Source organism: Diadema antillarum, unplaced genomic scaffold, assembly GCF_040938485.1.
Source record: "Diadema antillarum isolate AM-2024a unplaced genomic scaffold, OU_Dant_1.0 scf00000071, whole genome shotgun sequence".
Classification (NCBI taxonomy): Eukaryota; Metazoa; Echinodermata; class Echinoidea; order Diadematoida; family Diadematidae; genus Diadema; species Diadema antillarum.
In genome coordinates this window covers 6,449,764-6,468,439 of record NW_027270960.1, presented here as the reverse complement: position 1 = coordinate 6,468,439, position 18,676 = coordinate 6,449,764, and the positions used below count along the sequence as shown (strand labels likewise).

The 18,676-nt window shown below is 36.0% G+C and overlaps 1 protein-coding gene across 1 annotated transcript; it reads right to left on the bottom strand.

The window, feature by feature from the left end:
- Positions 1 to 3,782: 3,782 nt before the first annotated feature.
- Positions 3,783 to 15,528, bottom strand: LOC139717009 (acyl-coenzyme A amino acid N-acyltransferase 2-like). The gene is made up of 8 exons (XM_071628526.1): positions 15,354 to 15,528; positions 13,742 to 14,041; positions 10,972 to 11,150; positions 7,481 to 7,689; positions 6,694 to 6,793; positions 5,355 to 5,435; positions 4,358 to 4,511; positions 3,783 to 3,916 (listed from the first exon to the last, which is right to left on the bottom strand). The coding sequence occupies exons 1-8, from the start codon at positions 15,526 to 15,528 to the stop codon at positions 3,783 to 3,785; spliced, it is 1,332 nt and encodes a 443-aa protein (XP_071484627.1).
- Positions 15,529 to 18,676: the final 3,148 nt, after the last annotated feature.

The window sequence follows — 18,676 nt, the reverse complement described above, 5'->3', positions numbered from 1 at the left end:
AATCTGGCTGTGGAGAAGAAGATTTTTAAAGATTCCTTAATTTGGTGGGGTGGGGTGGGCTCCCTGGGGCCCCCTTGCTTGGTCATGGTGCCCACTTGAACAAATTGATATCATAACCCACCCCCCCCCCCTCCTCCCAGGGATGCTTCCTGCCAATTTTGGTGACAATTCTGTATAGTTTTAAAAGAAGATGGAAACGTAAAAAGTTAACGCACGACGGACGCCGGACAAAGAGTGATCGCAATAGCTCATCTGAGCCTTCGGCTAAGATGAGCTAAAAACTTACAACCACTGCAACCATTGCACCTCTCATATATTCCAAAGGGCTTCAGCTTTCCACAAAGAATTAAGTGGAAGATTCTAATACATGTATATGTGTTGGTTAAAAACGTTAGCGCTCTCACCATTCCATCTTGACTTCACTTCACCTACATTGTACTGAATAGGAGGTATTCTTGGGAGAAACCTTAAAGGACAAGTTCACCTTCATAAACATAAGGATTGAGAGAATGTAGCAATATTAGTAGAACACATCATTGAAAGTTTGAGGAAAATCAGACAATCCGTTCAAAAGTTATGAATTTTTGAAGTTTTTGTGCAGTACCCGCTGGATGAGAAGACTACTGCAGTGTATGAATAACTTAGATGTCACATGCGTACAACAATATAAGGAAAATATAAAGAGAATTTCACAAAATTCCATCTTTTGAAAAAAGTACACATTCCCCTGACTCGTTACCGATAAATGTTATGGGTAATATTATTCCCCCTGCCTTTAGAAAGAGGCAAGTCAATTGCTCTTTTATTATGCAAAAAAAGTGAAAATATGTTGAATTTTCTTTTATATTTTCTTTATACTGTTGTACGCATATGACTCACAAGCTGTAGTAGTCTCCTCATCCAGCCGTTCCAACACAAAAATTTAAAAAATTAATAACTTTTGCATCGATTGTCCAATTTTCCTCAAACTTTCACTGATGTGTTCTACTAATATTGTTGCATTTTCTCAATCCTTATGTTTATGAAGGTGAACTTGTCCTTTAAGGAGAAACACAAACTGACAAGATCATAATCAGGCAATGAAAAAATTAAACTAAACTAAAAAATTCAAATAGATTGGAAAAGTCAAAATAATGGCCGCAAGCAGTCACACACACACGTTTATTTACACCAGAGAGGTGTTCTCTCGTACACCTCCACACACACACATACACTCACAAATATACATCCATGTATTTATATCTTATTGTCAAAAAAAAGGCAAAAGTAGAAAGCGCAGGTAGAATACTTGTGCATATCTTTCATAATACGACTTACACGGTAGCTCCCCACTTGACTTGAACAGGATACATGTCTTCTTCACCAAAACGGATAATTATGTCAATGGTTTTGAGAAGAAATTCTAGTTTGACATAGATAAGTGTTTTTTTTTAACTTTCATAGTTGTTGTTGTTTTTCTGATAAAAATGTAATGCGTATTTTTGTCTTACCGTAATCGACAAGGGGAGTGATAAAAAAAAGAAAAAAAAAAGAGAATAAGTAATCATATGAAACAAGGACTTCTTTATTCTATAAGACTTGAAAGTGTGCGTAAGAAATCGTTTGATTAATGGTATCTTTATTTTATCCAATAGAATCTTTCATTGCAACCCGAGGCTATAAACTCATAGACTATTTCAAAAAAGAATGTACATTGCATATCAAAAAATGGTAAAATAACAAGATGCATACAACATGACCTTATATAAAGCAAATATTATTCGATATTGAATCGATATACCATGTTATCAATTCAGCTTTGCAGTATAGACGGGAAAAAAGAGGAAGTAATGTGCTGTCCAAAAATTGCAGCGTACTAATTTCAATTGATATGAAATTTAAAAGCTATATAATTAAAAAGTAAAACATTAAGACAGCAATCAATATCGAAAATAAAGCAGATTACCAAAATAAAGGTATCAATGGTACTATGTATAACCATAAACGAAAGTATAACGCGATATATTTCATTTTCAATAAGCCAGAAATATACCATTAACTAATAGAGGAAATAATTGGGAGCCATGTCATACACTATTATAGAATAAAAACAAAATTAATATACCAAAGGGGTGACGGGCAACAACATTTCAAAATTCGAAATTCAAAATCGTTATGCCGCTGCATAATTATGAAATAAGAGGCTTGCATAAGAAATTTATTGAAATACCCATCACTGATAAGATGCCATTCCATACAATTAAATATCTGAGCTATTTAGAATGCAAATAATGAAACCTGTACTTCTCACCTTCTACATTTCAGTTTACTGAATGCTTATCATATACATTTAACATATGACATAATGAATGCATAAAAAACTCAAGATATAATGGAAAGTAAGTAAAACTAGAAATGTCACTATGGCGACTGCCCTGGTGTGTCTCCACAATATCGCAATGGTTCTACCTATACAGGTCTAGAATTTGTCCTGTCAATGTCAGACGAAAAGTTCACATGATTGGCAAAATATTGAAATGACACAGGTTTCACTTTGAATTAGGATGGCTAAAATTGTTCAAGACAGCGCACATTTTGAATTCGAGCATTTTCACTTGACCTTTGACCCTTGCCCTTTAACCCCATTGCAGACAATTTTTCAAATAATCAGCTACTGGCAACATTTATTTTCATAACATTTATTAAAATCTATTTTTGAAATATGGCAAAATTTAACGTTTTACCCACAAAATCATTGTGCAATAATGCATGCACATGCAATACCCTATAATTTGATTAGGTTTATGCATTGGGGGTTTCAAATCTTTTTTTGCTTGAAGTGACAAGTTATTGCATACACGTTTGGACAGTCACCTTAACAAAATGTTATCATCATACACTGTTTCCTTCAATTTCAATTTCAATTGTTGTTCATATTTCTCAGTGAAAAATACATCAAATATAACAAAATGAAACAACATATGATATCCACTTAGGAAGCATAGTAGAATATTTCTCAAATTTAGAACATGGTGGTCAATATTATGAAAGTTGGAATCTGAGAATAAAAGCTAAAGAAACATGATGAAACCTACTAAAAAGCAAGCTTGCTGAGACGCAGGTCTCAGTACTAAAATCGAGTGTAGAGAATAAGATGAGGGGCACTGGTAAACAACAAAGTACCAAAACACACAAAGCACAAAGGGGAGACAAAAATACTCGGAAATATGGCAAATTATTCTCTGATGGAAGTTTGGAGATCGGATAAACCGCATGCTGCAAGCGGACGAACAGTCGATATAATGGCATTATCAACATAATAATATAATGGTACAATTTAGACAGTTACAAAGAATACAGATTTTGTGTCCTCAGAAGAGAGGGGAGAAGTATTGAGAAGAGAAAACATACACCAGAAAATCAAGAAAAATCAACCAGCCACTTCCAGTGAAGTAAGCTATATATAACCACCCTTTAGTACACGATAGAACGAAATATGAGTCTTATTAGATATTCACAAATAACACACACACACACACATATATACACACACACATACGTATATATAAATATTCATATAGATATACATATACAATATTTTCATTCGATAAAACGTTCATTTGTTCTTCCTTGCGTAGCTGTCGGATAAAGTCCAGATTCGTGGTTCATAATTCAAACACCAGCATTGGAAATTTCAGTTTCTCTGTGTTCACTTGATTTCTGATAAGACCAGTGTGAGGACTGAAAGAAAAAGTTCAACGACTTTTGAACGATCCAGCGTTCATGACACAAGTTCCTTGAGGCTACGACAACCAGTCGCTGCGGTAAAGATCGGCGCCTAAATGTTCACGAAAAAAGCCGAGCTTCCTCCGCCACGCGTATTCCTGGTCCCGAGCATACTGACTGTTGCTTGTGTCTCCGCGTGAAATGAGGTACACTGGACACAGGATAAGAAAACACAAAATGTTACGAGATTGAAGGTCGTATCATGTTCGTTTTATTAATGTATAAGGATGATAAAAAAAAGAATGGTTGCTTTGTCATGTTGTACAGTGTTACTACAAGTACTTACGTTGAAATGTGACTTGATAAGCACGTATCCCATTCAAGAGCGTTACTTTTTATGATTCTACAGTGCAACTGATTTACCTAAATCCGTTTTACATCCTTTCCTTATAATATGTTTGACTTTGTGGTCGCTTTCAAGCATCCAAAGGATCTGAAAGATGAACTGATAGAGAGACGCGTACTCTTAATTTCATCGAAAAACTTCCTTTATCCATTTAAATGTTAACATTTGGCTAACACACAACAATCAAATCTAGCCCACTGTGGTGTTTAGGTTTACACTACAGCAATATTTTAAAGTGTTACGCACCTTCTTGCTGGTTATCCGCTCGAAAGCCGTACGAGACAAGACGAGAACTGGCGCAGCTGGGCAGGTAGGGGGCGTCAAGAAAACGACCCGTTGCAGGAAGATATTCATAGGAAACGAGGTGCTGTTTTCCAGCCTTGTCAAGACGTGCTTTTATCTTTACAGGTAGAAAAATCAGTAATTCATTTAGATATTACACCCTAAAGTTCGCTTCTTTTCTCGTGAAAAAAAAAGAGAAATTAGTATTATCATTGGATGCAACAGAAATAGTTCGATTGTTCAGTTGTTCGAATGTAATTCTCTAAATCACAAAACAATAAAAACATTGTATCACCTTTCACTAGAAATGAGTCACCTTGACCACGTTGATGGTTTAAAGAATCTTAAGCTCTTTGTTCTAAACATTGGTCTAAATCTGTTTTATATCATGTGAGAAAAATGATTGAATAAGTAATAGTAAGAGGGACACTTGACCTTTTCACGTTTTATTTTCTCTGTGGTTTTAAAGTCTAGAGTAACCAAATGGGATCATCCCACGAGACCGACACCCATGAGTCATACGGCCCACGAATTCAACATTGAAAAGGGGTCCATGAGTCATGCAGTCCACGTCTAAGACTCCACGAGTCATACAGCCCATGAGTTTGTACTATGCACACAAGGCTAGTGAGTCCGACACTAGGCTAACAAGGTCCGCGTGTTCGACACTGTGCAAAAAAATGCCCACCAGTTCGACATTTGGAGAAAACGCCCACGAGAACAACAGACCTAAACATTGCGGAGATTCTTGTGTCGGTCTTGTGATCCTTGTTTACTAACAAATGTCGAACTCGTGGGCCGCGGTTGCCGAATGTCGGACTCATGGGCCTCATGATTCGTGGGCTGCATAACTCGTAAGGTGGGTGTCGAACTCGATAAGTACATCCAACCAAATGATACTCTTCCCCCCCCCCCCAAAAAAAAAAAAAGTAGGTGGCGTTTAAAACAGTAGCGTACTTACAGCGTCAGCGCGCCATTTGAGTCCAAGTGCATCTTCCGCTCCAAAGGCAAACATCAGTAATGGGCATTTTAGGTTCTCTATCTAAATGACAAAAACAACAGAAATAATGAAACGTAGGTAATATTAAAGCATAACTTTCGGACAGGTACGAAAGTGTTTTGATCACATTTCAATGAAGTGTTTGCCACGATATGATTACAACTTTTGAATACATACTTGATATCAAAACAATGTAACGAAAAACAAGCTGTGAACCATGATATAATTTTGTAAATTTTATGACAAATTCCGTACAATTATAAGTTTTTGGAAATGGATAAGAATTTGATACGAACAATACTTGTACTTGATATCTCGTCAATCGAAGGGGAATATAAAGGTCAGATTATCTACGATTCACTGACTATAGGGAGAAGTTATATATGAGGTACTGAAATAGGAAACTGGACTATTCCACAACTTTTTTTTTTCGATAAGTCCGATTTTGACGACACTTCTAACATTGCATTCGTTTGAACATTTCACAAGGACACAGCCGATATGAACGTATAATGTGAAATTGGAATCGAACAATTCCTGAGTATAGAATGCTTCATAGATATTTGACGCAAAAATCAAACTATATGGACTTATGATATATGCGTAATATAATAAGTATATATACATAGAATGAAGAGTTACATCACAAAATGGTATAAACACTTTGAACTAAGTCAATCATCGGAAAAAGCAAAATGTAACATTTCCAGTTATACTTCATTTGTTACATTTATAGACACGGAATATTCTTGAAGGTATGAGTAAAGATATTCCATATTAATTTTGCTCGTCTTTTTAGCAGCTTTAGACACAAATATCTTAAATTAGCATTGATGGATTCAAATATATATATATATATATATATATATATATATATAAATAAATAAATATAATATATATATATATATATATATATATATATATATACATATATATAAATTATGTATGATATATTGACAACAGGTTTTACACCAGCCGTACGTGTTACACACCTATTTATTTGACCTTTCGGGCTCCGCCCTTGGTCAGTAATATAATCTATGGCAGCTGGGTTTGGGCGTGTGTGTATTCCCCGTCACTACAGTTATATATTGTAGTAACAGGGAATATATATAATTATATATATAATTATATATATATATATATATAATATATATATATATATATATATATATGCATGTATATATATAGAGAGAGAGGGAGAGTGCGAGAAGGGGTCCCATATATATATATATATATATATATATATATATATACACATGTAGCCAGAAATTGTGATAGAATAAGTGTGAATTTTTACCTGAGGAACCTGAATGTCCGTCTCTCTCAAGCCTACGTGTTCACCTTTCATCGAGAGCCATAACCTTCCCTGATCATCAACTGTAGTCCCTTGGGCACATCTTGGTTGGAAGAAAAAAAGGGAGAGAGAAATAAGGTACAGGATAAGATTGTATTTCTAAATATTTGTTTATTTATTTATTTATTCATTTATTTATTCATTTACATGTTTTATTTTCACAGGGTGGCTCCGTCAGTGGTTAAACACTGTTGTTCCTGGAGGCCCTGCATGAATACATACAAGTAAACACATTTTGAAACGAACTGTCTCCTACGTAGAACATACTTATATATGTAAAAATTGATAAAGAGCTACCTAATATCAAAACTTAATGTCATTTCGAATCTATGCATATTAAACTACATGCTATATCTTGACTCAAGAATACTGAAATATCAAAGGATTGAGGCCCCTTTGAAGCATAAAGTGTGTGTTACTTGGACCCTTACCATGCAAAGATATGTGTATATATATATATACAGAGTGAGTGACTCAACATTCAAGATAATTGAAATCATATAAATCAAACGAAAAGTTTCTTCATAATCTATAACGTAAAATGATCGTGGTTGTGGAAAGTTGAAATGTTTCCATGAGATGGTAATACTACGGCAGCGACGGAATACGCAAACAGGAGAAAATTATGATTTCACCACCTCACAAGTCTACCATTTTCTTCCTGTGTGCAAATTCAAGAAAAGGCTTGCGTACAGGTTTATCACCGATCTCTATTCTGACTATTTTTTACCTGTACGGCGGAGTTCTTGTTCCGTCGCTGAGGATCATCCCAACGTTGATCGGAAAGTAATCCGTAAACCCGGCAATTTCGATGCAACTGATCGGTAGGTCGAGCCGAGTGGCCGCGTGGAGAACCATAGCCGCTCCGACGCACGAACATGATATCCCCACTCGCTTTGAGTCGAGGGCATGGTGCGACCCAACATATTCCCAAATATCCTGTTTGGGATGGGAGAAGAATAGGATTAATCTTTATCTCGTCCGCATTCCTTATAGATTAATTGAAGATGAATGCAAAACAATCATGTCTTCAAGATGCCACTATAATGACAAGTGCATTTTTTTTTCACCTGTTGAATTACTTTATGTTTACTTCTATTGTGAGTTCTGTTTAAATATATTGTAATAGAGCACCGTAAGTGAAAAATGCTGCAATATACAAGTTCGCTTTTTAACAGCCTCTAAATTTTCATTATAAGTCTTTGTTTGTTTGTTTGTTTTTATTGATTCATATTCTACGTATGAACAAATAAACCGTAAAGCTAACAAGAAAAACACAATTAAGACATGTGAAATGTAGGGACCCTACGAAGAAGCATTCTTAAAGAGAGCAGATTCCCAGAAGCTGATTTAAGATGAAATCTTATGTGAAATTTACAGTTGAAGGGAATGCCAAATTGTGAAGGAGGAAAATGCAATATGTAGGATATGAGAAAAAAAGGAAGTTATAAATATCAGCACACGAAACTATCTAAGAGAGCGGCGTGAGTAGCCTTCTCACCCGAGCGAGGCGCCTGGAAGGTGCATGCAGGTTGAGCATTGTTAGGTTATTCTGACCTCGTTTATAGATTAGTCTGAATTTGTTAGATTAGTCTGAATTGTTACAATAGCAATTAACTTTAAGATTATGACTGTTTATTATAGTGTATTTTATAGTTATTATCATGTTTCTGAATGATTCCTGTATTACAAGCCCTGCTTTAGTGGACAATTCTTTTCAATTCTCGCTTTTCATTTCAAGGCATACATTGGTGTTCTTAGATCAAATATACATATCATTCAAATGTACATGTCATATACTTCACGATTTGCATTGAGTTATATGTACTTTTTTTTCAAATTTATCAAACAATATGATTGTGCGATACAGATTTTGTATTTTGTTTCACTCTTTGTTGTATGGAAAATAAAATGAAATGTAATTGAATTGAATTGAGGAGCGATCCAAATGCAATGACGGAAGTACAAATTATGCACATAACAAAGTCCAGGAAGATAGAAGACGTCGTCATATGTGACCGTGCACCTCAAAACGAACATAAAGTCGCACACACTGATTTTGCGTGAGGACTGAAAATAAGTGAAATGGGTCAACCTAGCCGAACTTGACTTTTTCATATTTTCTGAAAGAGCGGGTCTTCTTTTACATTATGCTAAAATTTGGTATCGTAAAACGGGCAGGAAAGTGTGCTTTTTAACCAGTTTATTTCGAACATTTTTGGTAGAACAGTGTGATTAGGTGTGTCTTTAGAATCCCTTTTTCATTTCTGAAAAAACCTTGTCCACACTCTTCACTTTCAACTCTAATAACTTTTGAAAGGATAGTGCTACTGCTTTGAAAGTTGGCATTAATTATGGACAGAATGTGTCAATGAGGCATGCTAAATTTCAGTTTAATCTGATAATCTCTTCATTGTTGTAACTCTGGTGGTTTACTTCCTGTTTTTTGTCCCATTCATCGCACAGCCAGCACGGTTTGGTATAGATTAAGCGCTTGAATAGACACTGTACTTCAGAGCCTCTTTTCTCAGTTCACACTTTTCCTGAGTTTGTGCTTTCTTTCCAATATTTAGATAGGTTAGGAGAGTCCATTTGATTTGAGTTATACATCATTTTAAAGCTTAAAGTCTGCTCTTTCAGAATATGGTCTTAACTAAAAATTAATGTCTGGCGACTTTTTGTTTGTTTTGAGGTGCAGGGTCACATATATGAAATCAGAAATATGAATCAGAGTGCATGCTTAGAGGAATAAAAAAAATGAGACGGAATTATCTTTTAATTCAGGTCATTCGAAAATCTAGGTCTTGTTGCAGATGTTGTTTTTAGAGCAAATAGAGTCCGTATAGAACAGGAAGAGATGATTGTATTGTAGGTTAAGAATGTACTTCACTATTATAACGAACATCGATGACAACACATCCGGGAGCTACAATTAACTTTTACATAAATTATTCTATATTATAATAGTAAGTAATGTACGGTCTGCATCCTTCGTGTGCTACTGGAACAATAAAGCGTTAGAGTGTCACAGAAATTTTTCAAAATTGATAATTCGTATAGCTCTTTTCTGTATTATTAACAAAGAATTCAATCTCGTTTTATAACAGTTTCCTTATGCCGGAATTCCATAATCTCTATGAGGCAACACAAGAATGGAATCCAATCAAAGTGAAATATGCTTAGGAAAATACTGCTTTACCTTGTACATAACACCTACATTTTTTTTCGGATAATATTTTACACAGAGAATCAACACGGATTTTCCACGTTAGCTTAAAATCAATGTCAATACCAAGGAATTGTATGAATATAGCATTCGTGTATATGATTTGGAAATGAAAATAGAAATAAATAATGTAATTTTCAAATAGCACCAAACAGAACATCACAGGCTTTGCTCCTATAAAGTCTTGCAGTGCTTTATAGGAAATAAAACACATACTTCATTCTATACCGAGTTATAAATAATGTTGCTTTACATGAAAAAGAGTGACTTACGAATTTATCAAATTTGTGATTACAAGGATAGTATCTTCATAATTATTAAGAATATCAAAATTGGTTGGATATTAATGGCATATGGACGTCTTCAATCATCAAAGAAAGAAAGGAATATACAAAATAATTTTTATTGTATAAGTATTGTATATATTTTAGCTGTACGGTTGCACCCCCATAGATTTCCTCATTGTGTTTTGATATTCAATCTTATATTTTGATGCTTGTTTCGATGCTAACCATTTTTTGCTTTTTTGTGAGAGAGAGAGAGAGAAAGAGAGAGAGAGAGAGAGAGAGTGTGTGTGTGTGTGTGTGTGTGTGTGTGTGTGTGATGTGTATGTTTTAATGGAAATTGCGTAGGAAGAATTGCAAGAAAACGTCACTGGAAAATAGTAGGCCTTATTTATGGATATTGTTCTCATATGAACATTTAGCAACGCTTTATATCACTGCGTAGAGTATTCATAAGGTATGCGTACAAGTAGTGACTCCCGTTATAACGAAATACTTGGGACCAGCAGTTTTCTTTCGTTATGTCGAAATTTTGTTATAGCCGAACAACAAAGTAAACAAGGATGATAATCACGTTAATGGCAATATTTTGGGACGTTAATGTTTACTTCCTTGTGTTGTTGTAATGGTGGTTGTTATAACGGAACTGCGTTGTTTTTCCAAGTGGGGGGGGGGGGGGGGACGGTGTCATGGGGAGGGGCGTCATTTTACCTCAAATGCAGCAAGCTCGACAAAGAAGGGCCCGTCACACTCTTTGCTCTTGTACGAACTCAAGTAGTCAAAGGCAAAGACTGCAAATCCGTGCGAGGCGAGCAGGGCGGCTTGGTAATCCGGCGGCGGATATACTGGCCCCCGTACGTCCAGGAGGACTGGGAGGGGCCTTTGTGTCTCTTTAATACAACGAAACAAATAATAATAATAATAATGATAATAATAATAATGATAATAATAACACACACATGATAATAGTATATATATATATATATATATATATATATATATATTATATATGTATATATCCATATATATACATATATATAAATCCATATATATCCATATACATTGTATGTATATATATATATATATATATATATATACATACATACATATATAATACGTCACGGAAGTTGTAAATCTGAAGCTATTAATAAATCCATATGATGCAACGTGCTACATCTTTGGTACGCACTTCCAGGTTATGTTAAATCTTGGGAAAATGTATTCTGAAGCTAGAGTGAAAATTATGTTACTGTCAGACTATAATCTGTGAAGATTGTTTTTTTCTTGTATTCTGTGAATTAGATTTAACACTCATGCAAATATACACAGTGTTCCTGTGCTTACCATTTCATTTTGTCACCATCACCCTCATCACTACCATCAGTATCTTTTCATTATCATCACTTTCTCTCATGGTCACCCGGTCATCGTCATAAATAAATCATAATTTACCATATTTTGTATGATAGCGTTATATATCTAATGTATTCTATACACGTTCAATTTTCTTTCCCCATTCTGCGAAACAGTATATGTATAATGGTGTACATGCCAATCCCACCCTTCCCCCTCGTTAGAGTTTCTACTTGCTGCCACCTGTTCAAACAGCAGCTTATTATAGCAGTCCTTCTGAATAATTTCTTACAGTTGTTACTTATTTTCTAAATTGGTAATAATTAATGTACATTTTGTTAATGTCAGTAACGTATGGGACCTACATTTATTCCTTTCTTCAAATCATGTACATTGTTATTTGTACACTGCTTTAAAAAAAGACTGAGAAGAAATTTATCTTTGTAATAAATCATATTGAAGAAAATACAACAAAACAAATAAACAAACAAAATACAAGACTGAAGAATCTCCTGTCTGCAACAAGAAGTGTATCTTAATAATAACATGAATAAGGATGTGACAGCTTATCTTTTTGTGAAAATATTTTCAATTATTTGTGAAATTAATGATTATTATGCATCACAATGCTTGCTGAGTTATTGTGGAGGCATCAAAATATAAAATCAAACCACTAACTGTTCGGACAATTATACAAACGCAATCATGGAATCTTCAGGTGCTAAAATCCTACAGATATGGTAGTCTGATAGTACAATAGAATGCCTTCGGTAATGTGCAAACATCCTATTCTCTTAAATGACACATCAAGCAGTTAATGTCAACAAATCGAAGATACAGATGATAAATGAAGCAAATAAACGAAGTAACAACAACAAACATGACATGATTATATCCAGGAATTAATCAGCAGCTGCACGTTCCACATGGTTAATCAAACATATCGAAATTCCAAGATGAAGTTACTTTCAAGGTTGTCTCAAGTTAAAAAAATATCCACCACTAGTACGAACGGAAAAACCACCCACACGACTATGCCTGCGATAAAGACTTCCTTTGATTTCTTTTTTTTGTTTAAAATTCCATTTTCAGAATACCACGTTATGATGATCTCATTGTCCCCCCACAAGCCACTCCCTTGTTTTCTCGGAAGTCTGTGCTCGATAATTCTACGAAATAATATAAATGAAATAATAACTCTTTAACCCTTTCTGTGTCAACGAGTCAGTGCACAAATTTCAAGCACGTATATGGACAGGAGAGTAGTCTGGCATGCAAAGGCTTAGCATCTCCTAACTTCTCACAAATCAGTCATCCATGAAACCCAATCTTCCCTCTCTTAAGGCGAGAGAGCTACGTTCAGTCATGATGATTGTCAATTCTGACTCCATTTTTTCTTGTAGTCTCAACGTAGTTGAACACCAGTGCTCGTATGCATGTCTGTGGGTTGTTCCGATTGTTTCTCTCTTGGTAATTCTACCACAAAACATCATTCTGTTCTGTTTGAAGATTATGCAATGTTCATATCAAATTCAGTCTTCAGCTCATTTACCAGTTACTTCAAGTAACCTACTTGTTGTTCTATGTGTGTGTGTGTTTTTTTTTTTTTACATACACATAAACACAAAAACACATGCAGACACACATAAACGACGTAATCCAACCTGGATATTCGAGAATTGTAAGTCAGGTATGCAAGGTCACTTTCTCAAAAAGCCATCGCGTCATCAATGTAGGTCTATATGGATATTACAAGGCTGTTATCACACCAACAACCTAAAACTTTGACCAAATTGATAATAGGCAAACACTAATAAAGGTACAAAGTTAAATCAATTCATCTGGACTTGCTGTTTTGATTCCGAGAACGGTTTCACGTCCGATCCTGGACGCTTCATCAGCTCGTGTGATTTGGTGGCGGGAAGGCGTCGGTGCATATCGGCGCAGATGCACTACCAACGTTATTGTTCGGAGTCAGTCGTCAAAGAACCACTCCCTTAATAAGGTGGGGGGGGGGGGAGGACTGCGACACAGACTATCCCGTGTGAATGTTACCAGGATGAATCAGAACTTACACCAATAGGCAAACACTCTCGATACCTCAATCGGTATACGTCAGTCAACCTACCTGCTAATTTTGGTATGTACCACACCCCTTCAGCTCTCCCCATCTTTGCCGGAGTCCTCTCGACGTAATCAGCGAGGTACCATCTCTCGAATGAGGTCGACGCCAGTGTTGGCAAGGTGTGATCGAATCCATCCCCTCTCCCATCGAGGAGGTCAAGATGGTAGACGAATGGTTTGGCGGTGTCAACTTTAGCAAATCGAGGGTAGAAGTCAGCAGCCTGGTATGACGATTTCAGACTCCAGAGCAAACCCGCTGGTTCCAATCCCTGATAGCTTCCTCCTAGCGAAACATCCTCTTTGACTGCACAAACACACACATACACACAAACGCACACACATACACATAAAAAACGATGGATAAAAGATACATCAACTTTCCATTTCCCTATTCGTTCATGCAATGCTGCTATATTCCCAACCAAATAGCGATCACAAGTATATTTAATACCAATGTGCCTCAACAATGATTCAAAAGTAATCATGTGCAATTCAAATTAATGAAACTATTCCGTCGAGATGTTTTCATGGAACTGATTAATAAATTGCCCTACATCGACGTAATAATTTTTTTATCATGGCTACTAGTATACCACTCAAACACTGATCAACTCAGTGTTTATTTACATCGATGTAGGGCAATTTGTCAATCAGTTGCAATAATTTACAAGTTGCAAAGTTTTTATTACTTTATATACAATGCAGCATCTTGCAGAAGTTCCTCTCTCTTTCTTTTCTTCCCTCTTGCACCACACACACACTAACACACACAAACACACACACATAGGAACTGTTACCTCTTGTATGATACTACGATAACACACATACACACACATACACACACACACACACACACACATATATATATATATATGTATATATATATATATATATATATATATATATATATATGGAGCTTGCTTCCAAAAGGCACTAAATCCATCATTTTCAAAGGATTTAGTGCCTTTCGGAAGCAAGCTCGTCACATAATATATACATATAATCATTTACGTTGGGCACACGGAGACCGCTACCGACGGGTTATGATTATAACTCTGCGCACTTATATATATGTACATATATATGTAATTAAAAAAATTGTAGAGCGCTAATTACACTTGAATTTTTAAGCACTTTTAAGAAATGAAAAAAGACAGAAACATGTACAAGAACACACACACAAAAAAGGACAATTATCATCAACCTATAAAAAACCCCCACATCATTAAACAGTTTACATAACAATGACAATTACTTTACAAGCAAATGAGACTTCAATAACGACTCGAACTGATCTAGTGATGAACAATCTTAGGGAGCTGATTCCAAAGAGGAGGTATTGAATACTGAAAAGATAGCATTAGATATTGTATATCATTATGCATTGTGTGTATATGTATATTATATACATATATATGTATATCTATATAATATTGCCTACATGCATACTATATGAATATACCAGTGTGTGTCAAAATACATAATACAGCGTATATATTGATACATCAACATGTATAACTTCCCCGGAAACACAGGAAGAGCATCTCCATGAAAGGCGTTAATTTCATTTTTTTTCACGGAAAAACGAATAGATGCAGGAAAAGAGTGTATATTACGTGAAATATTGCCCCAGTCGTTTGCCTTGTACGTTGCATGAGAGTGGAAGCTGTATCGACCGCAGTCCGTCCAGGAAGTGACGCGCAGAGTGACCGCCTGGCCCGAATTCAGACCAGAAACCTGGATATCGATGTCACCATCAGCCAGGCTCGATTGAGGATTGACCGTCAGCATTGGAGAAGCGACTGGTAATGGTCTAGTTGAATGTCCGCGCACAAGGGGGAAGGAAGATCCAGCAGAATTTCTTGCGAAAGGGACTGATGACCAAACCGTGCCATTACGGCTGTGGTTGCTGAGCATCAGCGAAATTAGGCCTACTCTTTTGATTTGCGAATGCACAAGAGAGCGCAGCATGATGCCTAGATCCCACCAACCTTCACACTCGACGGAGCGACAGTGTGTGAATGTGAAAACGCGATGGAACGTACTTTAAGGAATAATTATCTCTGACGAAAATACTATAACCTGGGTCCATAAAATTGATTCTTCTGTTCTGTGGGGGTTTAATCTATTCTATGTTGAAATTCAGGCCCACCTCTCGTTGAACAATGGGAATTAGAATCCCTACCCTTCTCTCTATTTCAATTACTGTTGTTGATAAACTTGCCTCGACTACTAGTGTGTTTAAAGGTGTGTTTTTCTCTCTTTTTTCTTTTTAATGAGAGACCGGGTTATATGAGATGACGACTTTGATTGGTCCGAGACTACCACGTGACCCCAGGTCTGAAATCAGTGATCACCAGGGTCGAAGCACAAACATAAACATACTCACAGTCATCTACACAACCAAGGTTAGGGGTGGGTGTTATTTACACGCTTTTATGCACTCTTTTGTTATATTCTCATTTTACTGGGAATTATAGTGCGTGTTTATTGTTCCATGAAATCCAACACAATTTCCCAGAAGTAATGTGTCATACCTATGCGGATGATACACAGCTGTACATATCTTTTTCACCTACTGCAGCAGATGAAAATTATACTGTGTCTATTATAGAGCGATGTATTGTGCATCTTCACAATTGGTTATTATCCAACAATCTTCTACTCAATGATAAGAAAACCGAATTTGTGATATGTGGCACTCAACAGCAAGTTTCAAAATTACGCACTGAAAGCCTGAAAGTGATTGATGTTGATATTTATCCTGTTGATTCTGCACGGAATCTGGGAGTGTGGTTTGATTCACGCCTAGCTTTTGACAGACATATCTCTGAAGTATGTAAAAATTCATTTTATCATTTGTTTAATATGGCACATATTCGGAAGCATTTGACACGGGAAAGTACTGAAAAAATTATCCATGCGTTTGTCACAAGCAGATTGGATTATTGTAACAGTTTATTTTATGGTTTACCTGATAATCAGTTAGGTAAACTACAAAGGGTGCAAAATGCATGTGCTAGATTAGTTTGTAATTCTCCTCGTTTTTCTCACTGTCGTCCATTACTGCGTGCATTACATTGGTTGCCTGTAAAGCAGAGAATCATATTTAAAACTCTGCTAATTGTATATAGAGCTATTCATGGTACAGCACCAGTGTACATGCAGGAACTTGTAGAGTTAAAAACATCATTTCAAACATTTTATCCTCTTCGAAGTTCACGGGATCAAACATTATTGAAATATCAAAAGTTACTCTTGGTGACAGGGCATTTTTGTACGCTGCACCAAAATTATGGAATAATCTCCCTTTGTAAGACAAGCAGTTACAATTAATGAGTTTAAGACCAGGTTAAAAAGTCATCTCTTGAAGTAGTGTATTTTCTGTTTGAATTTCTTGTATGCATGTCATTTTGTAATGCGCAGTAGAGTATATCATTATAGTAGCTGCGCAATATAAATGTCCTTTTATTATTATTATTATTTATACAGGAGCCTCTCGCATCGGCGCGCATGAGCCGGTATTTTACCTCCCGCATGAGCGCTTATTTCTCGTGTTTATACAGAAGTCAAGTATGGGTATGGCTAGTAACTGATCAGTGGAAATTAACGGGAATGCTGGGGGATAATTGTTCCAATCCTTGTGGAATCCATTTTAGAGTACATTATATATCTACTGTTGTGTGAAATGGTCTCATATTCAAGTAATGTGCAGTTTAGACCTAATGTTTCCAAGTTAGCATGCCTGTACACTGACGGGGCGAATGAATTGCACATTACTTGAATATGAGATGATACTGAAGCATAATTATGAGTTTCATACAACAATGTATATATGACATACTCTTAAATGAATCCCACAAGGATTGGAACAATCATCCCCAGCATCCCCACTGATTCCCACTGATCAGTTACTAGCCTTCCCCTTTAAGCTCAGTCTATGACAATGACAATGACAATGACAATGACAATGACAATGACAATGACAATGACAATGACAATGACAATGACAATGGCAGAATCTTGGTTGCAAGTTTGTGTATGCGTGCGTTTCTATGAAATCTTTATAAAAATGGAAGAAAACTTGTGATAAAATATAATAATGCCATGTATAGATATTCGCTTGCCCATGCACATAAATGATGTTGAGAGTAACGATGGGTGAATACCAGTCAGCAGACATACCAGTCTGAGTGCCAGAGGCTGAATCTTGTGTTACCACCCAACCGATGTTTGCTCACTATTACCCTATTTTGAAGGTGCTGAATCCGAATCTGGATGATGCAACTCTTGCATCCTTGAGGGTTTTGAGAATTCAAGATGGCCTCCAAAATGGCCGCCAAAATCTGAAATTGCTATTTTATATATTTCCTTAAAAATGGGGCAAACTTGGACACAAAAGTGAGGCTCTACCGTCTATCAAGGGTGCTGAATCCGAATCTGGATGATGCAATTTTTGCCTTGTTGAGGATTCTAAGATATTATAAGGCCGCCAAAAATTGAAATTCCCAAATATTTCTTTTGCAACGGTTAAAAATGTTACAAATATCGATCGTCTCAACCTATTTGTGGGGTGCTGAATCCAAATCTGGAAGAAGCAACTCTTTTACCTGAGGTTTTTGAGATATTCAAAATGGCCGCCAATAATTTGAATGTTGAAATAGAAAAATAGAAAATAAATTGATGGTTTTACCTCATTTCAAGGTTGCCGAATCCGAATCTGGTTGATGCAAGTCTTACATCATTATGGTTTTTTAAGATATTCATGATGGCGGCCAAAATGAATATAAAAAAATCTTTAATACTTCAAAAACCTCAAGGATTCAAGACTTGCATCGTCCAGATGATTCAGATTCAGCACACTCGAAGTGTGGTAAAACTTTATTTCTGTTTTTACCATTTTTTTTGGGGGGGGGATATGAGGAATAACAGATTTTGG

Coding starts and splice junctions, on each gene's coding strand:
- LOC139717009 (XM_071628526.1), bottom strand. CDS start 15,528: ATGCTGACGGTCAATCCTCAATCGAGCCTGGCTGATGGTGACATCGAT. Junction 11,151..13,741: donor GTACATACCAAAATTAGCAG/GTAGGTTGACTG, acceptor GTTGTATTAAAG/AGACACAAAGGCCCCTCCCA. Junction 7,690..10,971: donor TCGAGCTTGCTGCATTTGAG/GTAAAATGACGC, acceptor CATCCCAAACAG/GATATTTGGGAATATGTTGG.